This window comes from Hemisphaericaspora subhashii, assembly GCF_019202705.1.
Source record: "Hemisphaericaspora subhashii strain CBS 10753 chromosome Unknown scaffold55, whole genome shotgun sequence".
Lineage (NCBI taxonomy): Eukaryota > Fungi > Ascomycota > Pichiomycetes > Serinales > Debaryomycetaceae > Hemisphaericaspora > Hemisphaericaspora subhashii.
This window is the reverse complement of record NW_026057327.1, coordinates 75389-91960: the sequence shown is the minus strand read 5'-3', so window position 1 is coordinate 91960 and position 16572 is coordinate 75389. Positions and strand designations below refer to the sequence as shown.

Here is a 16572-nt window from a genome sequence, read left to right as displayed (position 1 = left end):
TCATACATTTCTTGATATTTATAACCTTCAATAATTCTAACATCACTGAGCAGATTTTTGTTTTGAAAAGGGGTCTTTGATACTTGATTGTTTGAATCAAAAGAATTCTCATATTCCTTTTGTACCACTACTAACTTAGTTTTCGAATCTTGATAATATGGAGTCAATGTATATCTTTGGAACATTCTTAAAAATGGAAGGTAGGAAACCAAATTGCCCTGACCCCTCCATACGACGTCAAATAGCCAGTGTAGTATTAGAAAGAACACTACTATTATAATTATATGTATCTTCCTATGTCTCATATCTGATTTTTTGTGTCACTTTAAACAAAACTTAAACAAACAAAATATTCAAATTTGCAGCAACTTGGGTTCTGGTAGGACTTGGTTGCTCAAATGATAAGTATTTCAAAGCCAGCAATTAAGGTTTAGTTGTATAAATACAAGCCGAAATCAAAATGAAGCAATCAGAAGAAGACTCTGAATGGTATATAAGAAGAAAATTTTCTTCCTGCTTCTGATTCACCATGTTATTTGATGCCTCGAGTTTATTTTCTTGGTCATTTTATTTTTTAACGTTTTTGGTCTTTTCGCTTAATTTTTAAAAAATACGGGCAATAAACTGAGAATATAAGGGAAATCAAGAAAATGAATAGCTTAAATAGATATGATCGCGTGAGTATAAAAATGATAGAAATTCAACCCTTCCTTTAAGAACCGGAAATTGAACTTCAATAGGAACCAAAAATAGAAAGAAAATCGCGCTTATTTGACATTTCCAATTAGAAAAATTAGTAGTAATTAAACTTTCAACCAGGGAAAAGTTCGTCTATTTTAAGTTCGGAATAACATGCGTATATGATCCAATAATCCTTATATTTGAACTATCATATTCTTGAATGCTTTGTTCCTTAACGTTCTCTAAATAATTTCTATCGATAAGATAGCAGATGTTTACTATTTACTATCTCAGTTTGAGATACCACTACATTATTTTCAACTGTAATCTAGCAAAATACGGTGTTCAAACACAACGTCTGCTACTTGGCCCCCCGTGATATCTAGTGACTTCAATCTAGTCATATTAGTATCTCTCGAAATCCGCCGAGGGGAACTAGAAAAGCCAGAAAAATTCGCAACCATATCTAACTTCTTATCGGAAAGAGTCTGTTTCAAAGAGTTCTATCCTGAGAAGATAGGGCCGCTTTAAATACAAATTACTTTAGAAATAACCAATTGACTACAGTCGCCTTTGGCTACATTAGAGATCACCTTGAAACTCGCTAGTTGTCCAGTCTGTGGTAATTGGTCTCAGAATTCTAGTATACTTAATATCAAATCAAGCTGTAGTTAGGCGTGTCCTTCTTAAGATCATATTCTTGTAAGGTACTGGTTCACCAATACTACACGGAAGAGCAGCACAACTTGAAATTCTAATGGGCTACCAGATGTGACGTTGCAAGGCAATTGACGACACTGCATGCAGTACGTTACAAATTGAAGACAGTAAAACCGCCATCATTTTTTTTTGTTGTAAACTTTATCACAAATCACACACAGTTTGTTTGTTGATTACATCATAAGGAGAAGCAAACTCTCTATAATTTATTTATTTAAAGCATCATCCAATAACAATGTCTCATGGAAACCTTTTTGAAGACATTGAACAAGACAACAATCCTTCATTCTATGGGAATCCTTCAATTATAAATGACCCATATGGAGCCCCACCGATAAACAATAGACATTCACCACCACACTCAGCCCCACATGCATCACACCAGAACACACAGAAACAAGGTAGTCCACCACTGGCTCCACCATCACGTTCTCAGGTATCTAGGTTCCATGAAACTGCTAATTCCGGGTTTCCTAATGAGTTAGTTAATAGTACAATTGGCTTATCAAATAGAATATCAGAATTGCTCAATGATGATAATTTGCATATTGATATAATAAATTCAGAGAAATTGATGAATTCTTCAGTGATTGTATATACAATACAACTATCTTCAGTTCTGCTTTCTAATAAGATTATTGTTAAGAGGAGATATAGTGAATTTAAATCATTACGAGATAATTTATTAAAATTGTATCCGACTTTGATTATCCCACCAATTCCAGAAAAACATTCCATATTAAGTTATTTAATTAATTCAATAAACAATTCAAACGAAATTAATATTATAGAAATGAGAAAGAGATATTTTAAATTATTTCTAGATGATTTAATCTTTGATTCTCATCCAAAGTTAAAGAATTGTTTACTTTTACATAAATTTTTCGATCCAAACTATGAATTATGTTGGTATAATGCCTTGAATGAACCTCCAGTCAATTTAATTCCAGATAACCTATTATTAGCAAATCCGGTGAATCCTGCGGATCAAAATGGGTTGTATTCATTATTACCAATTGTTAATGGGTTTGATTTTAGTTCACAATTTGATAATCTACCAAACTTGAAGAAAATAAATGATGATTTGTACAAATTAAATGATCAGGTGAAATTATACGAATTAAAGGGATTTGAACAAGATTTGCAGTTTGTTATACCACAAGAGTTAATCTCATTTGAAGTTAAGTTTCATCAACTTATCAAGGGACTTAATGATTTGAATAAGCTAAACCTGAAGACTACCAAAACTTATAAGCATTTAATATCAATATTAATTGATCTTGGTGGAAATTTGAATAATTTCTCTTTGCAAGTATATCATCAAAATGACGAAAATAATACCCTTTCCGAATCGATTGAAAAGTTTGGATCCACTATAGATCAATCATTTTTAACGTTTGAAAGCTTTATCGCTAACCATCTTATTCCTGAATGGCAGGAACCAATAGATCAATTAATTCAATATCATCATACATCATTGAACTTAATTAAATTTTATAAATACAAAATAATTCAATTTAAGATACTATACAAATTGAAATTTAATAAATTCCAACAATTAATAAATATGTCCAATATTGGAGGAAGCAGGTCTACCACAGCAGTCAATCCGGCTAGCTCATCATCAGAGGTTACTAATCCAGAAGAAGATATACAACAAACGCTTGATCATTTGAAAGAATTGAATAGTCCAACCGTAAACAATGCATTAAAGAATCTTTCTATTAAGAAAATGAAGAAGAAGCCATCTTGGTATGGATTATTTGGAGGCAATAACCAACCGAAGAAATTGAATTTCCAATTACCTGTAGAACAAGAATCGAACGGAACTGGAACTTCTCCTGCATCACCTTCGGCAGTAAACTATCCATTAAAATTCAAATTAAATCACATAGAAAAAGAATTAAACAAATTGAATCAATTGATTGAATTATGTAATAATGATATGGCAGCATTGACCAAAGCATTGGTTAATACATTTGAAGAATTTCTTGTAAAGCTTGAAAAGAAATGGTTGGTATTGATGATCAATTATATAAAGAATGGGAAGCATTTATTTGAAGAAAATGTTCTTAATTGGCAAGAGTTTAAAGAGTTCTTAACTGATGGAAATGAAGAAATTAGTTAGATGCATGCATACATACGTAGGTATATATTTATTTATAGGCTCTACAAAGCTTGGTTTATACGGGGGCGTTTGTTTAGTAAATAAATGACGTACCCTTGAACCGAATGTAAAGAATATCGTACACTTACTTCCGTTTTAGGAAGTCAAAAAATCTTGTTGAGAGTCTTCAAGATTTTTCAGAATATCAGTGGCAACAAAAAAAATTGTTCTCAATTTCTATCAAGTGTGATTTGAAACAAGCCAAAAAGTCAACAAATTATTATAAGGATGTCTGCAATGGATTTAGATAACGACGTGTCAACGGTCTTGGCTGTGTTGAGACTGGAAAGTGAAGCCCCAGAATTGATCAATATTCTTTATCAATTGGAAGATTTTTATGAACGTAAATTATGGCATCAATTAACTCAAGTATTAGATGAATTTTATTATTCATTAGATAAATCAATCGTATCGCCTACATTGAAATTCAAGATATATTCATTATTCATTACTCAATTCCAATCCAAATTGAATCCAATTAAAGTTGTTGACTTTTTATTGGAAAGTTTTGTAAAATCTGAAGAAACATTGGAAAAACTTGTTGGTTTAAAACAAGACTTTTTAACTCAAATCAAGAAGGAACATAATTTCAAAGATGAAGATGACCCAGAATATAAACAGATGATAGATGAGGATGAAGCTATTATTTATATTGATTTGCAAATTGCTCGTTATAATTTGATTTTAAATAAATTAAATGAATCTGAAGAAATCTTATCTAGATTAGCACCGAAATTTGAATCATCAAATATCAACTTGAATAAAAAGATTAATGCAGCATACTACTTAACAAAATGTGAATATTGTAAGATAATTGAAAACTATAATGATTATTATACAAATGGATTATTATACCTTTCTTCTGTTCCTACTTTGAATGAAGAAGAAAAGGTCAAAGTATGCTATGAATTATGTGTTGCTGCCTTGTTAGGTGATAAGATTTATAACTTTGGTGAATTAATTTTACATGATATTTTACAAGTTATTTCCCAAGAATCTTCACAATACAATTGGTTATATAACTTGATCCAAAATTTGAATTCAGGGGATTTACATGAATTCAACAAGTGGCTAGATGTAGCATTTAAGAGATCACCAATGTTGACCAAGTATGAATTATTTTTAAAACAAAAGATTATCATTATGGCCTTGTTGGAATTAATTTCAAAGAAACCTACTACCAATAAACAGTTATCTTTCAAAGAAATTTCCGAATTTACTGGTACTCCAGTAAATGACGTAGAGCATTTGATTATTAAGTGTTTTTCATTAAAGTTAATCCAAGGATACATTAATCAAATTGATGAACTCTTGATTATTACTTGGATTCAACCAAGAATCTTAAACTTGAATCAAGTGAAGACTTTATACAATCACCTTGTTGATTGGGATAGTCAAGTAGATAAGTTGGCTAAAACTGTTTATGCTAGTGGAGGTACTGTCTGGGCAGGTATATAAAAGATTAAATAGACTTAATTAGTTAGTTAGTTTAGTTGGAGTTTACATGTAAATCCTATAAGCGGAAGACTATGCGTGCGACATTAATCCCCGTAAATAAAGTAGACGACATTCTATAGGCTTAAAAAGAATGCGACTTTCGGCAATTGTGGGAGAAATGGAAAAAAGAATGTTCTCTCAATTTCAAACCTTTTTGGGATTTAAATTATGTATTCCATTTTTGTTATTTGAAATCATCTGACTCTTTTGAATTAACCAAACAAGATGAAGCTCAGTCTTATACCATTTGCAATACTTATATCGGTTGTAGTTGCAAACCTAGTTAAGTTTGATCATGACAGATATTCCCAGATTTGTGCTGGTATGTATTCCAAGCATGATTGGGGAGGATCAATTAAACCACACATTGGAATGACCTTACAGCAATTCAATAAAAATGTATACAATCCAAAAGACAAGAATCAGAAAGTAGATGGAGACATCTCAGTAAGTTTCATTATCTTCGAATTTAGAGATTTCCCAAATATTGGAGTTTATTTGGGTGATAACAAATATAAATATATTTGCGATGATTTTGCTGTTAAGAATAATTTATGTGACAAATCCCAATTGGGATTATTTATCGTGAAACCAGGGGCAACCAATAATACTATCTTGACAGCGAAAATACCGCAATTAGGAGCAGCAGCCATACATTATCCAATCAACGAAACTGGTTACTATTGTGTGTCCACATTTTCCACCATTGCAAAGGCAGAGTATAAAGGAACAATCAATTTCCAAAATGCATTTGGTCAATTGAGTGCAAGTGAAATACTCAAATTACCTGCATATGCTATTTTGACCATATGTTATGCAATTACTTTAGCTTTATTTGGTTTCCAATTTTTTAAGAAGAGAAAGGAGAATCAAATTTTACCATTGCAAAAATATTTGTTAGCAATGATTGCTTTTTTAACATTCGATACACTTGTTGTTTGGTCATATTTTGATTTAGTCAATAGAATTCAGAGTCCAAGTTCTGCATTTGCATTGTTTTACATGTTTTTCATTACTTTATTGAATTCAATTAAGATTACATTTTCATTTTTCTTGTTGTTATGTATTTCACTTGGATATGGTGTTGTTGTCTTGAAATTAGATAAAAAGACAATGTTACGTTGTAAAATTTTAGCTGGTTGTAATTTTGTTGCTTGTATGATTTACTTTTTGAATAGCTACTTTTCTGGTTCATCCAATGCACTTGCAGCATCATCAGATCTCGAGAATACCGATACAGGTAGTTTTGTTGCATTGTTACCTTTAATCCCAATATCAATTACGTTATGTATTTACTACGTGACCGTATTATCAGCAATTAGAACCACCACTCAGAATTTACATAAACAAAGACAAATTATCAAATTACAATTATATCAAAACTTATTCAGAATTATGTTTGCTGCAGTTATATTGACATTTTTTGGATTGACTATATCATCATTTGTCTATTTGAGTATGTCTACCACGGAAATGTTCGAGGAACATTGGAAAGGATCATTTTTCATGTTTGATTTCTGGCCAAGTATCGTATTTTTCCTTGTATTCATGGCCATTGCTTGGTTATGGAGACCAACTGAAACTAGTTACATGTTAGCAGTTTCCCAACAATTATCAACTGGAGAAGATGTCGACGACAACGATCCTAATGGGGGACAACAAGGACATGAATTTGAATTAGATGACTTATCTTTAATGAGTCACAGTGATGACGAAGCAGCAGGAGATAATAGAAGAAATGTAGAAAGAGATAGTTTTGAACTTCCATCCGAAAATCAACCGCAGTTCTCTAAAAAGGATGTCGATGCACCTCCTGATTATGCTATGGTTGCAGGTGGAGAGGTTGCCGGATCAAGTAGATCTAACGATGAAGGAAATACATTATTTGAATTGGGAGAAGACGAGGAAGAAGACAACGTCAGTGATCATAGTAACGACGAAAGACTTAAACATGATAAGTATAAGGAATGAAAGTAAGGAAATCCAAATAACCAATAAATAGCCAGTGAGAATAGTTTGTATAGGTTTTATAGACAAATCAACTTTTATTACATCAGGAAAGGAGTCCGTATTTTTTTCCCGACAGAGTTGTGTCTTTGCGAAGCCTCTCAGGGACGTATTCGACGGGTGGCATATCTTGCTGAAGGAAGACAACCTGCAGCCAGTTTGTCAGTGAATTCTCACTAGTGAAGTGAATGCCTCCTGCAACTGGATTAGGAGCAACATACGCACCAGTAAGATTTTCATTTAGGAGTATGAATTTACCCCATATACACCAATGGATGAATCTGGAGTTTTAGTTCAATTTTTATATTTACGTCGTCGACATATCGCTAATGTGGATTTGATCAATTCTTAACTTATGTAAATTCTATCTGGGAAATTGCTCACAAATATTACCCGGTTTTTGAAAGTTGTTCCTGTATATAACCTTTGGCTTTTTCACACCAATAACAGTCAACGACATAGAAAACAGCTATTTGGCTTTGATTCCTTCAAACTTTGTATCTCCTTTTTTCTCACTCCTACAGGTGTTGGATATATTGATTTACACGTAGAGACAATTAATGACAATGTACTTCCTTGTAGGTAGTTCCTGCAACATGCTTACCCGGCCCTAGAAAAATTTTAAGATGAGGTGCGCGTCTCATTTCCTACTGTTTCTTGAAACAAAAACTTACAAATCATGCTTCTACTATTGGCACAAAAGAGTCAGAAGTTATCAGAAATAGAATAAACACTCTGGATTACAGTTTTAGTATCATGTTCGGGTTAAGAGTTTATTTATCTTGCAAGAATTTCTCTCGTACCAAGTAGGTGCTCAAAAGGGTCCGCCGTACCAATAAAAAAGAAAACTCTCAAGAACTCCAAATGCGAAATCTTTCTTGCGACAGAAGGAAAAAAAAAGGGATCCATTAAATTCAAACTTGTATATAAACGCGAAAAGAAATTCAACAATGCAGGTCATTGCAAAAAGCTTTTTTGTGCTACCGACCCAGTTCACTTCTATTTCCCGTATGGCTCTCGTTCCAACAGAAACAATCAAAAAAAAAAAAAAAGAAATAGCGAGTGTGAACTTTGTAGTAAACACAATACACCTTTTTAAAAGTTCCAAAATACTGTGCCTTTTGTACGACTAGAGACTTGTTGCATTGCTTCCCTTTACCTTGTTAAATTTTTAGTTCCAAGAAATATGAACGTTACTGAAGTTAGGAAATGTTCCGAATGCAAACGCGAGTGGCCGCTTGACGAACCAGACGAGTCTAGAAAGTTTAAAACATGCAAAAAGTGTCGACTCCATCAGAAACAGAAAGCACAAGAAATAAAAAAGGCTTACAAGGGGTTTTATAGTATTGGAGTTAGGATATGTTCGAAATGTGGAAAGAAGAGGCAGGACGACGAACCAGAGGAAATTAAAGAGTACAACACATGTCAAAGCTGTACTGAAAATATCATAAGGCATTACGAGGAGCGCCCTAATACTGGAGTAAGGATATGTGTGAGATGTCAAAAGAGGAGGCCAGATGATGAGCCCCTCTTAGCCAGAAGATTCAAGTGGTGCGGAGGATGTCGTCAACGTGGACGACTCTCTTCTCATCAACATAGAGAGCTCCAAAGAAAGAACAAGGCTGAACTTGCGATATGCCAAGGATGTAGGAAAAATATACTAAATAAAGACAGTGGAATATTCAACTATTGCTCAGAATGTCGTCCCCTTTTCGGTTTTACGCGAGACATGCATGACTTAAAAAAGAACCACCATGGAGATCAAATCGGGAAGAAAGTGGGTGAACATACTGATCATGCTCCAAGACCTCTGCATGATTCAGTTTTCAGGATTGAAGCAGATAGCGCAAGAAGGCTATCACCCTCCAGTTCTCGCAACCCGATGTATGTCTCATCCAATCAACACAGCGAGAATACAGGTAATCAAATCGCGTTGCCACCACCCATTCCAGAACAGATACGTGCCGCCAACACCCTCTCGAAGGCGCCCCCGGGAATAGACAATACGTCCAATATATTCCTGGTTCAGTCTACATCTGAGGAAAAAAGTGCAGAATTTGCTCAAAAAGAAAATCATTTTATGTCAAGCGCTGCAGAAATTGATTTAACGCGCACGAAACCTTTGGAATCAGGAATGGTAGCTCCACTTACAGATATCTCGAATATTCAATCACAAACCACGAAATCAATTTCCAAAGAAAATGCAGATACTATCGATGAACGTGTTTCCGAATTGTCTTCTTTCAGTCCCAGATCGGAAGCGGAAGCCAGCTCCAGCGAGGATGGTGAATATACAGCTGGATCTATAGAACCACTTACCGACAATAGTAATTTCTCCCAATCAATATTCCTTGATAGAATGGAGCCAGATCTAGAATTACAATCCGAGTACAGAGAACATTTAGAAAAGGAAGGTCCCATGAGCTTTTTAGAGCGTTATATTCCAGATACAATGAATAAGTTTGACATTTGCAAAATGATCATTAATCTAGGCTATCCTAAAGAAAGCATAGATTGCCAACATCTTACAATTAATGAGACTATTAAAGTATTAATTGATTTAATTTCTAAAGATCTTTCGCAAGATTCTGACTCAGATATGGTTATTGACGTTCCATCAGAAGACGAAGATAATTACAACATTAAGGATCTCTTGCAAGATTTACGTAGGTCTTCTAGGATTGTTGTTATAACAGGAGCAGGTATTTCCACGTCGTTAGGTATACCAGATTTTAGATCATTTCAAGGTTTATACACACAATTATCTAGATTGAACGTGGAAGATCCCCAAAAGGTATTCGATATGGAGACTTTTAAGAAAGACCCACGTATTTTCTACTCAATTGCACATATGGTTTTACCACCAGATAAAAACTACTCAATCATGCATGCATTTCTCAATTTGCTTCAAAATAAGAATAAACTACTAAGAAATTATACCCAAAATATTGATAATCTCGAAGCACGTGCCGGGATTGAACATAAAAAGCTCATTCAATGTCATGGATCATTCACTCATGCTACGTGTATTACATGCTTGTCCCAATACTCGGGACGTAAAATAGAGAGACATATTCGTCATCAACAGATTCCTAGATGTGCTCGGTGTTGGAAAAATACGGGAGAGGCACCCATGAATCATGGGGTAATCAAACCAGATATTACCTTTTTCGGAGAGGATTTGCCAAAAAGATATTACTCAACGTTGAGCAGAGACGTACGTTCTTGCGACTTAGTTTTGGTTGTGGGGACATCGTTAAAAGTTGAACCAGTTGCTAGTATTATAGATAAAATCCCTAGACGGGTTCCTAGAATTCTTATAAATAAGGACGCAATCCCTGATAAAGATTTTGATCTCAGTTTGCTTGGATACTGTGACGAAGTCGTTTCATATCTTGCTAAAGAATTAGGAGATGAGTGGAATATTGATCATCAATTGTATGATCAGGAAACAAACTTTGAAGTAAGAGAGGATCCTAACTTTGAAAGCGTATATTCAATCTCAAAAAAATCATAATTCCATTTATTAGTATAATACCATTATAGAGATTAATATACAAATATAATTTATTTATAAATATTAGAAGAAAATGTAACCTATTTTAACCCATCTAGCCTTTGTGTTAGCTTGGTTTCAACATCTGCCCATTTATCTATTAACCCTTTATAGAAATTAATTTGTTCATCGCACAAACCGAGCATCGAACTCTTCAATTCAGTTTTATTAAATCTGTCCCAGTTTGGATACTCGTCTGTAATAATTTTATTTGTTAAATCATTAACTAATTTTGTTTGCATAGTAATTTCATTTTCTAATTGAAGCACTCTATTTTCGAGCTTATGCATCTTGTTGTCAGTAGCATTGGATCCAATATGAGGAGTTGCTGATGTTGATAACGTATCCTTAATCAACTGAGTGGTATTGTTTACTATTCCTCCACTCTGGTAGCTCATAACTGGATTCGGAGGAGGACGATTGGAAGGACCATCAACAGAGCCACCCATTCCTGACAATTCAGCTCGTGTCTTATTCAAATAATCCTGTAGCACTTGTAAATCAATTCTCTTATTATGTTGCAATTCAATTAAATTTGTTAAATTGACAATATACTTGGCACAATCTTTAAGTGATACTAAAAACGATTCATCCATATATTTGTATAATTCACCCCAAGATTTCAGGAAATAATTTAACGATTCTGCAAATGTTTTGAAATTGTCAATAACAGATTCTTCACTCTTTACAATCTTTGCTGGTTCATTTTCAGCATTTGTACCTGATTGTTGAACAGAAGCTAATTTGATTATCTGAGTCAGGAAAAGATTATACTCTGTACTTAAGTCGTGGTTCTTTCTATTCAATTTAACAAAGATCTTGTCCAACTTAAGCAAGTTTTCATATAATTTTTTCAACTTATCATTAATTTCTAATATATCCCTATTCGTTTCTCGTTTATGTTTCGAAGGAGTCAAAAAGTTCATAACAGTCTCAGTTATCAAATCCTCATTTACAACCTTATTAACAAATCCGCCACTATTATCATCATAATTAATATCTTTTATTTTTAGTGATGTTGTTAAAGTGGCCCAATCATTGGAATTACTAATAAATAAATGGAAAATAGACAGTTGAGACAACACACGATGTTGTAAAATGAATCTAATAAATCGATCAAGTGAATGCAAACGTTTATTTACAAATGAAGAACTGAAAGTATCACCTGTCAAATATTTGAAATTCAGCTTTGAAGGTAATGGAGGGATCATTACAGTAGGAAAATCATTATTTAAACTTTCATACAAATATCTGAAATCGCCATATCTTCTTCTAACGGAGAATGTTAAATATTTCTCACCTTCGTTTGGTTTCTTTTCATTGGATAATTTTAATACTGAAGGATGATCAGTTGTGGTTGTAACAAGATATGATATGAATGGTTTCGAGGCAGCATCTAAATCTCTACTAGGATTGGAAACTGACGTCTTAATCAGATACTCATCAAATTGCGAAGTATCCATTGGTGGTAAGCCCGTAGTAAGTATCTGTTGAGCAGCTTGACTAGTACTTTCAATTGGTGTATCAGAATTTGGTGCAGACACTGTTGGCCCCGCAGATGGCTCGTTTTGAGAGATTGCCTCAACCCCAGCAGAAAGAGTATTATTCTCGGGGGATAATAACAATGAATTACTGGGAGAATCTTTAACATTATCAGCATGATCAGCATGAGCTTCTGATTCCGCTTTATTGCTTGCTAATGTATTATTAATGGTGGCGTTGTCTGCTTCTGTATCGGGAGGATTATCTGAGCGTTGTTCGGTTTCTTCTTCAATCAGATTGAATTGGGTATATTCATTAGATGGTCTATTCACTTCATCTCTATCCCATTGGATGGATGTGAATTGGTCTTCTGAACTCATAATTGATGTGGCTGTAGATATGGGAAGTGTTATGGGTAACCAAGTGACCTTTTGTTATCTTTGTTGATATTCTTTTTTTTTGTTGCTGTTTTTGTAGCAGCCTCGAGAACGAGAAATTAACTACGGAATTTTGAATATGGAGAATTCACCAAAGATGACTGGAAGCTTCGGGATACATAGAACGATACTCTAGCCTTATCTAATAGATTTCATAGGCTGTGTATGAACACTCATACCAAAATTTAGCTAGTTAAATTCCAAATTACAAGTTTATAGAGTAGTTGCAAGCGATTGGCTTGGCTAATATACATAGCCATCCGATGCCCCAATTAGGGAGAATCAAGGTTGTTACTCTTCATTGACGAATGAGCATATAATAAGAGAAGTAGCATGACCACTTTTTTATAAGAGCGTGGAATTGTAAAACAATTCAATAACCCCGGGGATTTAAGCCGATATTCAGAGTTCGAATATGTGACACAAACTAATCACAAATTAGACGAATACAAAATAACGTACATTTCTTGAGCGTTTATAAACTCGTAAAAAAACTTCAAAACTAACTATGATACAAAAAACAACCCCAACCTAGCAAAAAGGTCTATAGATCAGAGGAAAAACCGGTTTATAAGACTAACCAAATACAGGCACCTATTAGAGAGACACCAACTATCGCAGTTATAATACCTGCACCTGCCTTACCTCCTGGTCCAATCTTCAAAGGGGGTGTTTCAGTAGTCACAGATCCATAACCTGCAGCTGGATTAGCTTCAGAACTACCACCTGTATTTGCGGTAAATGGTGGAGGACGTTTATGGACCATCAAGTTCTGAGTGACTTCTAATGCAGACATTTGTTCACCTAAACCATACATTCCATCCCAACCTTGAGTCCAATTAGTCCAATCCAAACCACACGTATGACCATCATAACCACCTGAACATGACCCTGCAGCAGCATTTGCTGAATCAGTCAACCATTTAGTAATCATTGGTTCTGTATCTGGTACCAACACTGACGTCATACCCAAGAATCTGGAAAAATATGCTTTAAAAGATCTTTGATCATTATTACAGGTTTTAGATGGTTGACATGCAGCTTCATACATAACCATACTTCCCGAAATATTTTTGAAAAATACTCTTGCAGAATTTAATAATTTCCAAGTATAATTATACCATTTTTCATCCTCAGTATAGTTATATAAATATGCACAACCAGAAAACATTAAACCTTGATTATATGTCCATTGATACTTAGTAATGTTAGAACAATTGTTTGCAATATTAGCACCATCATAAACAAACCACCAATCACCCTCAGTCAATAAACCAAGACCATACATCCAATCCCAAACCTTTTGGGCCCATTCAACATAAGTATCATTACTGGTGTATCTGGCCAATCTTGCAGCAATATGGAAAAGACATCCATTAGAAACAGAATTCTTATAATCATAACCTGAATTCCATTGGAAAATCTGCCATCTCAATCCACCATTACAATCTTTATAATCCCATCTTGCAGTCATTGTATTAAACACAGCTTGGGTTAAAGTTAACCAAGCCTTAGCAGGATCTTCAGGATTACTAAAATTTCTTTCCGCTGCACTCATAACAGCAAGACCCCAGAAACCTTGATCATCATTACCTTCTGTAGTTGATTGATTTAAAGGAACATAATTATTGTCATCCCCTGTTTGATATTCTAAAGCTTGTTTAATCAATGGGACAAATGTATCATTCTCAAAGAAGTAAGTATAATCAATAAGGGATCCCCATGCTCCACCTGCTTCCCACCAATAATATGGATAAGTGAACATACCTATAACACCTCCATATTTGTAACCATCATAGTAGTCCAATAACCCTTGAGCATATAAATTGCAATCTTCTCTAATTGTTGTATCATTGTTTGTGTTTAAATAAACTGCTTTGGCAAAATTGATTGTCAATAGTAGAGACAACCCAATAGAGCTGAAGTGTCTCATGTCTTTTAGTGATAGTCTACTTTTGTAACTTAGTAATTATAATTAAGTAGTTTACCAATTAAAGGATTGTGTAAGAAATGAGATTGAGCCTCGCAGGGGAAAATTTCAATTTTCTTAATTTAGATTGTTTAAAGGGTTAAAATAAATTTAATATTAGCAAATACAAAGAGAAGTGTTCCAGGCCCAGAAAAAATAATTTACAAACCGGATGTTCTTGGCTTCGATCCCTAGGTTACCCCTGACATCAAATTGCCAAGCTCATAGCTCAATTGTACAATGAGCTTGGTAAGATGGTCTCTTTTCAATACTTTCTTTATAATTCCTCTGAGACAACTATGAATCGCGCGTCTTAAAAGTTTATGTAGGTAAACGTATGAATAAGCGCAACTAGAGAATGTGTCAAAAAAATGCGTTTTCTTTCCTATTTCGTATCATAATTATACAGTCGCTATATATATAATCACCTAAAAGCTACTCAGGCTTCAATACTGGATCTAATACCTCAGCAGTTGACTCTTTTTTAATCTCAGAATATGTGTTTTCTGTGAATGAAGTATCATTCACCGCATCCATGTTTTCATCCTCACTCTGGACTCCTTCATCAGCGTCTGGCATTGGCTCATCCGCAGCCTCATCATTCTCAGCTTCACCTTCTTCATCGGACTCAGTACCAGATTTGAAGACATCTTCAAAGTTAATGAAATCACGAATGAAATCATCCTTGTCCAATTTCTTTATAAACTCTTGTAATTCATCAGAACATAAATCAAGCAATGAGAAAAGCTTATCATATATTAGATTTGCTGTAGTTTCATTGTAATCAAGTTTAGTATCCTTTAATTTTGAATTATACATTTCCTTTTCAAATTGCAACTTCTTAAAAATATCTTGAATTTTCAGCTTAAACTCACCTGTGTATTTAATGCCACTTGGTCTATAGATTAAGTGACTAAGCTTTACCACCAATAGATTATACTTCTTATTGAAAGTTAAATAGATAGTAGAACTTTTGATCTTTCTTGCTTCCGATGCAGAATTGAACTTCTCATGAGAAATAAACCTATGACAACTCTTTATAAAATTAGTGGATTTGAAGTCATTAATATTCGAAGATTCTTGATGATACCTGATATTCATAACTGCAATTATTGGATCAATATATAATGCCTTCAAATTACTCAACAAATGAAGTCTTACTTGTCTTTCATTAAGCTTAGCATTCAACATTACTGGCAGACGATCTCTCGAATGTGCATCGAATTTTGCCATATTCAGTGTAAAGTCCTCATTGAATTCCTTCAAGAATACTAAATTATTGATATCCTCTTTATTTTGTCGTTTTTCAAATACGGTTAACAAGTATTGCTGGAAGTTATCATACACATTTCCATACAAGTAAGGATCAACAATAGCTTGTGAAGCAGTAATATCAGACGTCAATTCTTCTTCATTACCTAATTCAGCCAATTCTTCAAAAATATCATCGTCCTTAACTACTTCTTGAGGATGGACAATTTCATGCTTCTTTGGTTTATGTTGACGTACAGTAATTTCCGGGATTGAAATATTCTGTTGCTGTGGTTTAACTGGTTTTATTTGAATTTTAGAGGAGATTTCATGTGAACCAGATGTATCCTTCTGCAATAATCGAGCTTCATCAATTATAGGCGGTACATAATTAGGATTAGTTAAGACACGATTGATTTCAGCTTCATAATTAAATGGCTTCTTATGGAATTGACGAAAATATTCATCATCTAGTAATCCTTCCTCTTCCATGAAATTATCACTTAAACTTTGTTCACGAAATTGTTTTAATCCATAAAGCATTGTTTCTTCAGCTAATGGTTTTCTCAGCTTTTTCTTATTTCTTTCAATAATACGACACTTGGCACATGTTCTGTATTGCCTGACTTCCATAGGCTCGTCATCGAGTCTCTTACGCTTACAACGACGACATCTTCTAACATCGGTGGACATGATTTCTTGTTTTTTGTTTGAATCTCTGTTGGGGGGAAATGTGGATATAAATAAATGCCAAACTAAATGTAATTAAATTTCACTAAAAATGCTTACTAAAGTAATAGGGATC

The 16572-nt window shown here is 34.0% G+C and overlaps 7 protein-coding genes across 7 annotated transcripts; 4 read left to right on the top strand and 3 right to left on the bottom strand. All coding sequences in view use genetic code 12, as the record gives it.

The window, feature by feature from the left end:
* Nucleotides 1-1636: 1636 nt before the first annotated feature.
* J8A68_003787 (uncharacterized protein) lies at nucleotides 1637-3529 on the top strand (the record flags this gene model as incomplete). The annotated part of the gene is made up of 1 exon (XM_049407678.1): nucleotides 1637-3529. The coding sequence occupies one exon, from the start codon at nucleotides 1637-1639 to the stop codon at nucleotides 3527-3529; it is 1893 nt and encodes a 630-aa protein (XP_049262961.1).
* Nucleotides 3530-3796: 267 nt separating this feature from the next.
* J8A68_003786 (proteasome regulatory particle lid subunit) lies at nucleotides 3797-5026 on the top strand (the record flags this gene model as incomplete). Its single annotated transcript, XM_049407677.1, has 1 exon — nucleotides 3797-5026. One exon carries the CDS (start codon nucleotides 3797-3799, stop codon nucleotides 5024-5026), a length of 1230 nt encoding a protein of 409 aa, XP_049262960.1.
* Nucleotides 5027-5290: 264 nt separating this feature from the next.
* Nucleotides 5291-7036, top strand: J8A68_003785 (uncharacterized protein; the record flags this gene model as incomplete). Its single annotated transcript, XM_049407676.1, has 1 exon — nucleotides 5291-7036. One exon carries the CDS (start codon nucleotides 5291-5293, stop codon nucleotides 7034-7036), a length of 1746 nt encoding a protein of 581 aa, XP_049262959.1.
* A 1765-nt stretch (nucleotides 7037-8801) lies between these two features.
* SIR2 (Sir2p) lies at nucleotides 8802-10589 on the top strand (the record flags this gene model as incomplete). Its single annotated transcript, XM_049407674.1, has 1 exon — nucleotides 8802-10589. One exon carries the CDS (start codon nucleotides 8802-8804, stop codon nucleotides 10587-10589), a length of 1788 nt encoding a protein of 595 aa, XP_049262958.1.
* An 80-nt stretch (nucleotides 10590-10669) lies between these two features.
* Nucleotides 10670-12490, bottom strand: SNX4 (Snx4p; the record flags this gene model as incomplete). The annotated part of the gene is made up of 1 exon (XM_049407673.1): nucleotides 10670-12490. The coding sequence occupies one exon, from the start codon at nucleotides 12488-12490 to the stop codon at nucleotides 10670-10672; it is 1821 nt and encodes a 606-aa protein (XP_049262957.1).
* A 625-nt stretch (nucleotides 12491-13115) lies between these two features.
* Nucleotides 13116-14480, bottom strand: DCW1 (putative mannan endo-1,6-alpha-mannosidase; the record flags this gene model as incomplete). The annotated part of the gene is made up of 1 exon (XM_049407672.1): nucleotides 13116-14480. One exon carries the CDS (start codon nucleotides 14478-14480, stop codon nucleotides 13116-13118), a length of 1365 nt encoding a protein of 454 aa, XP_049262956.1.
* Nucleotides 14481-14951: 471 nt separating this feature from the next.
* Nucleotides 14952-16460, bottom strand: J8A68_003781 (uncharacterized protein; the record flags this gene model as incomplete). The annotated part of the gene is made up of 1 exon (XM_049407671.1): nucleotides 14952-16460. The coding sequence occupies one exon, from the start codon at nucleotides 16458-16460 to the stop codon at nucleotides 14952-14954; it is 1509 nt and encodes a 502-aa protein (XP_049262955.1).
* Between the last annotated feature and the right edge of the window lie 112 nt (nucleotides 16461-16572).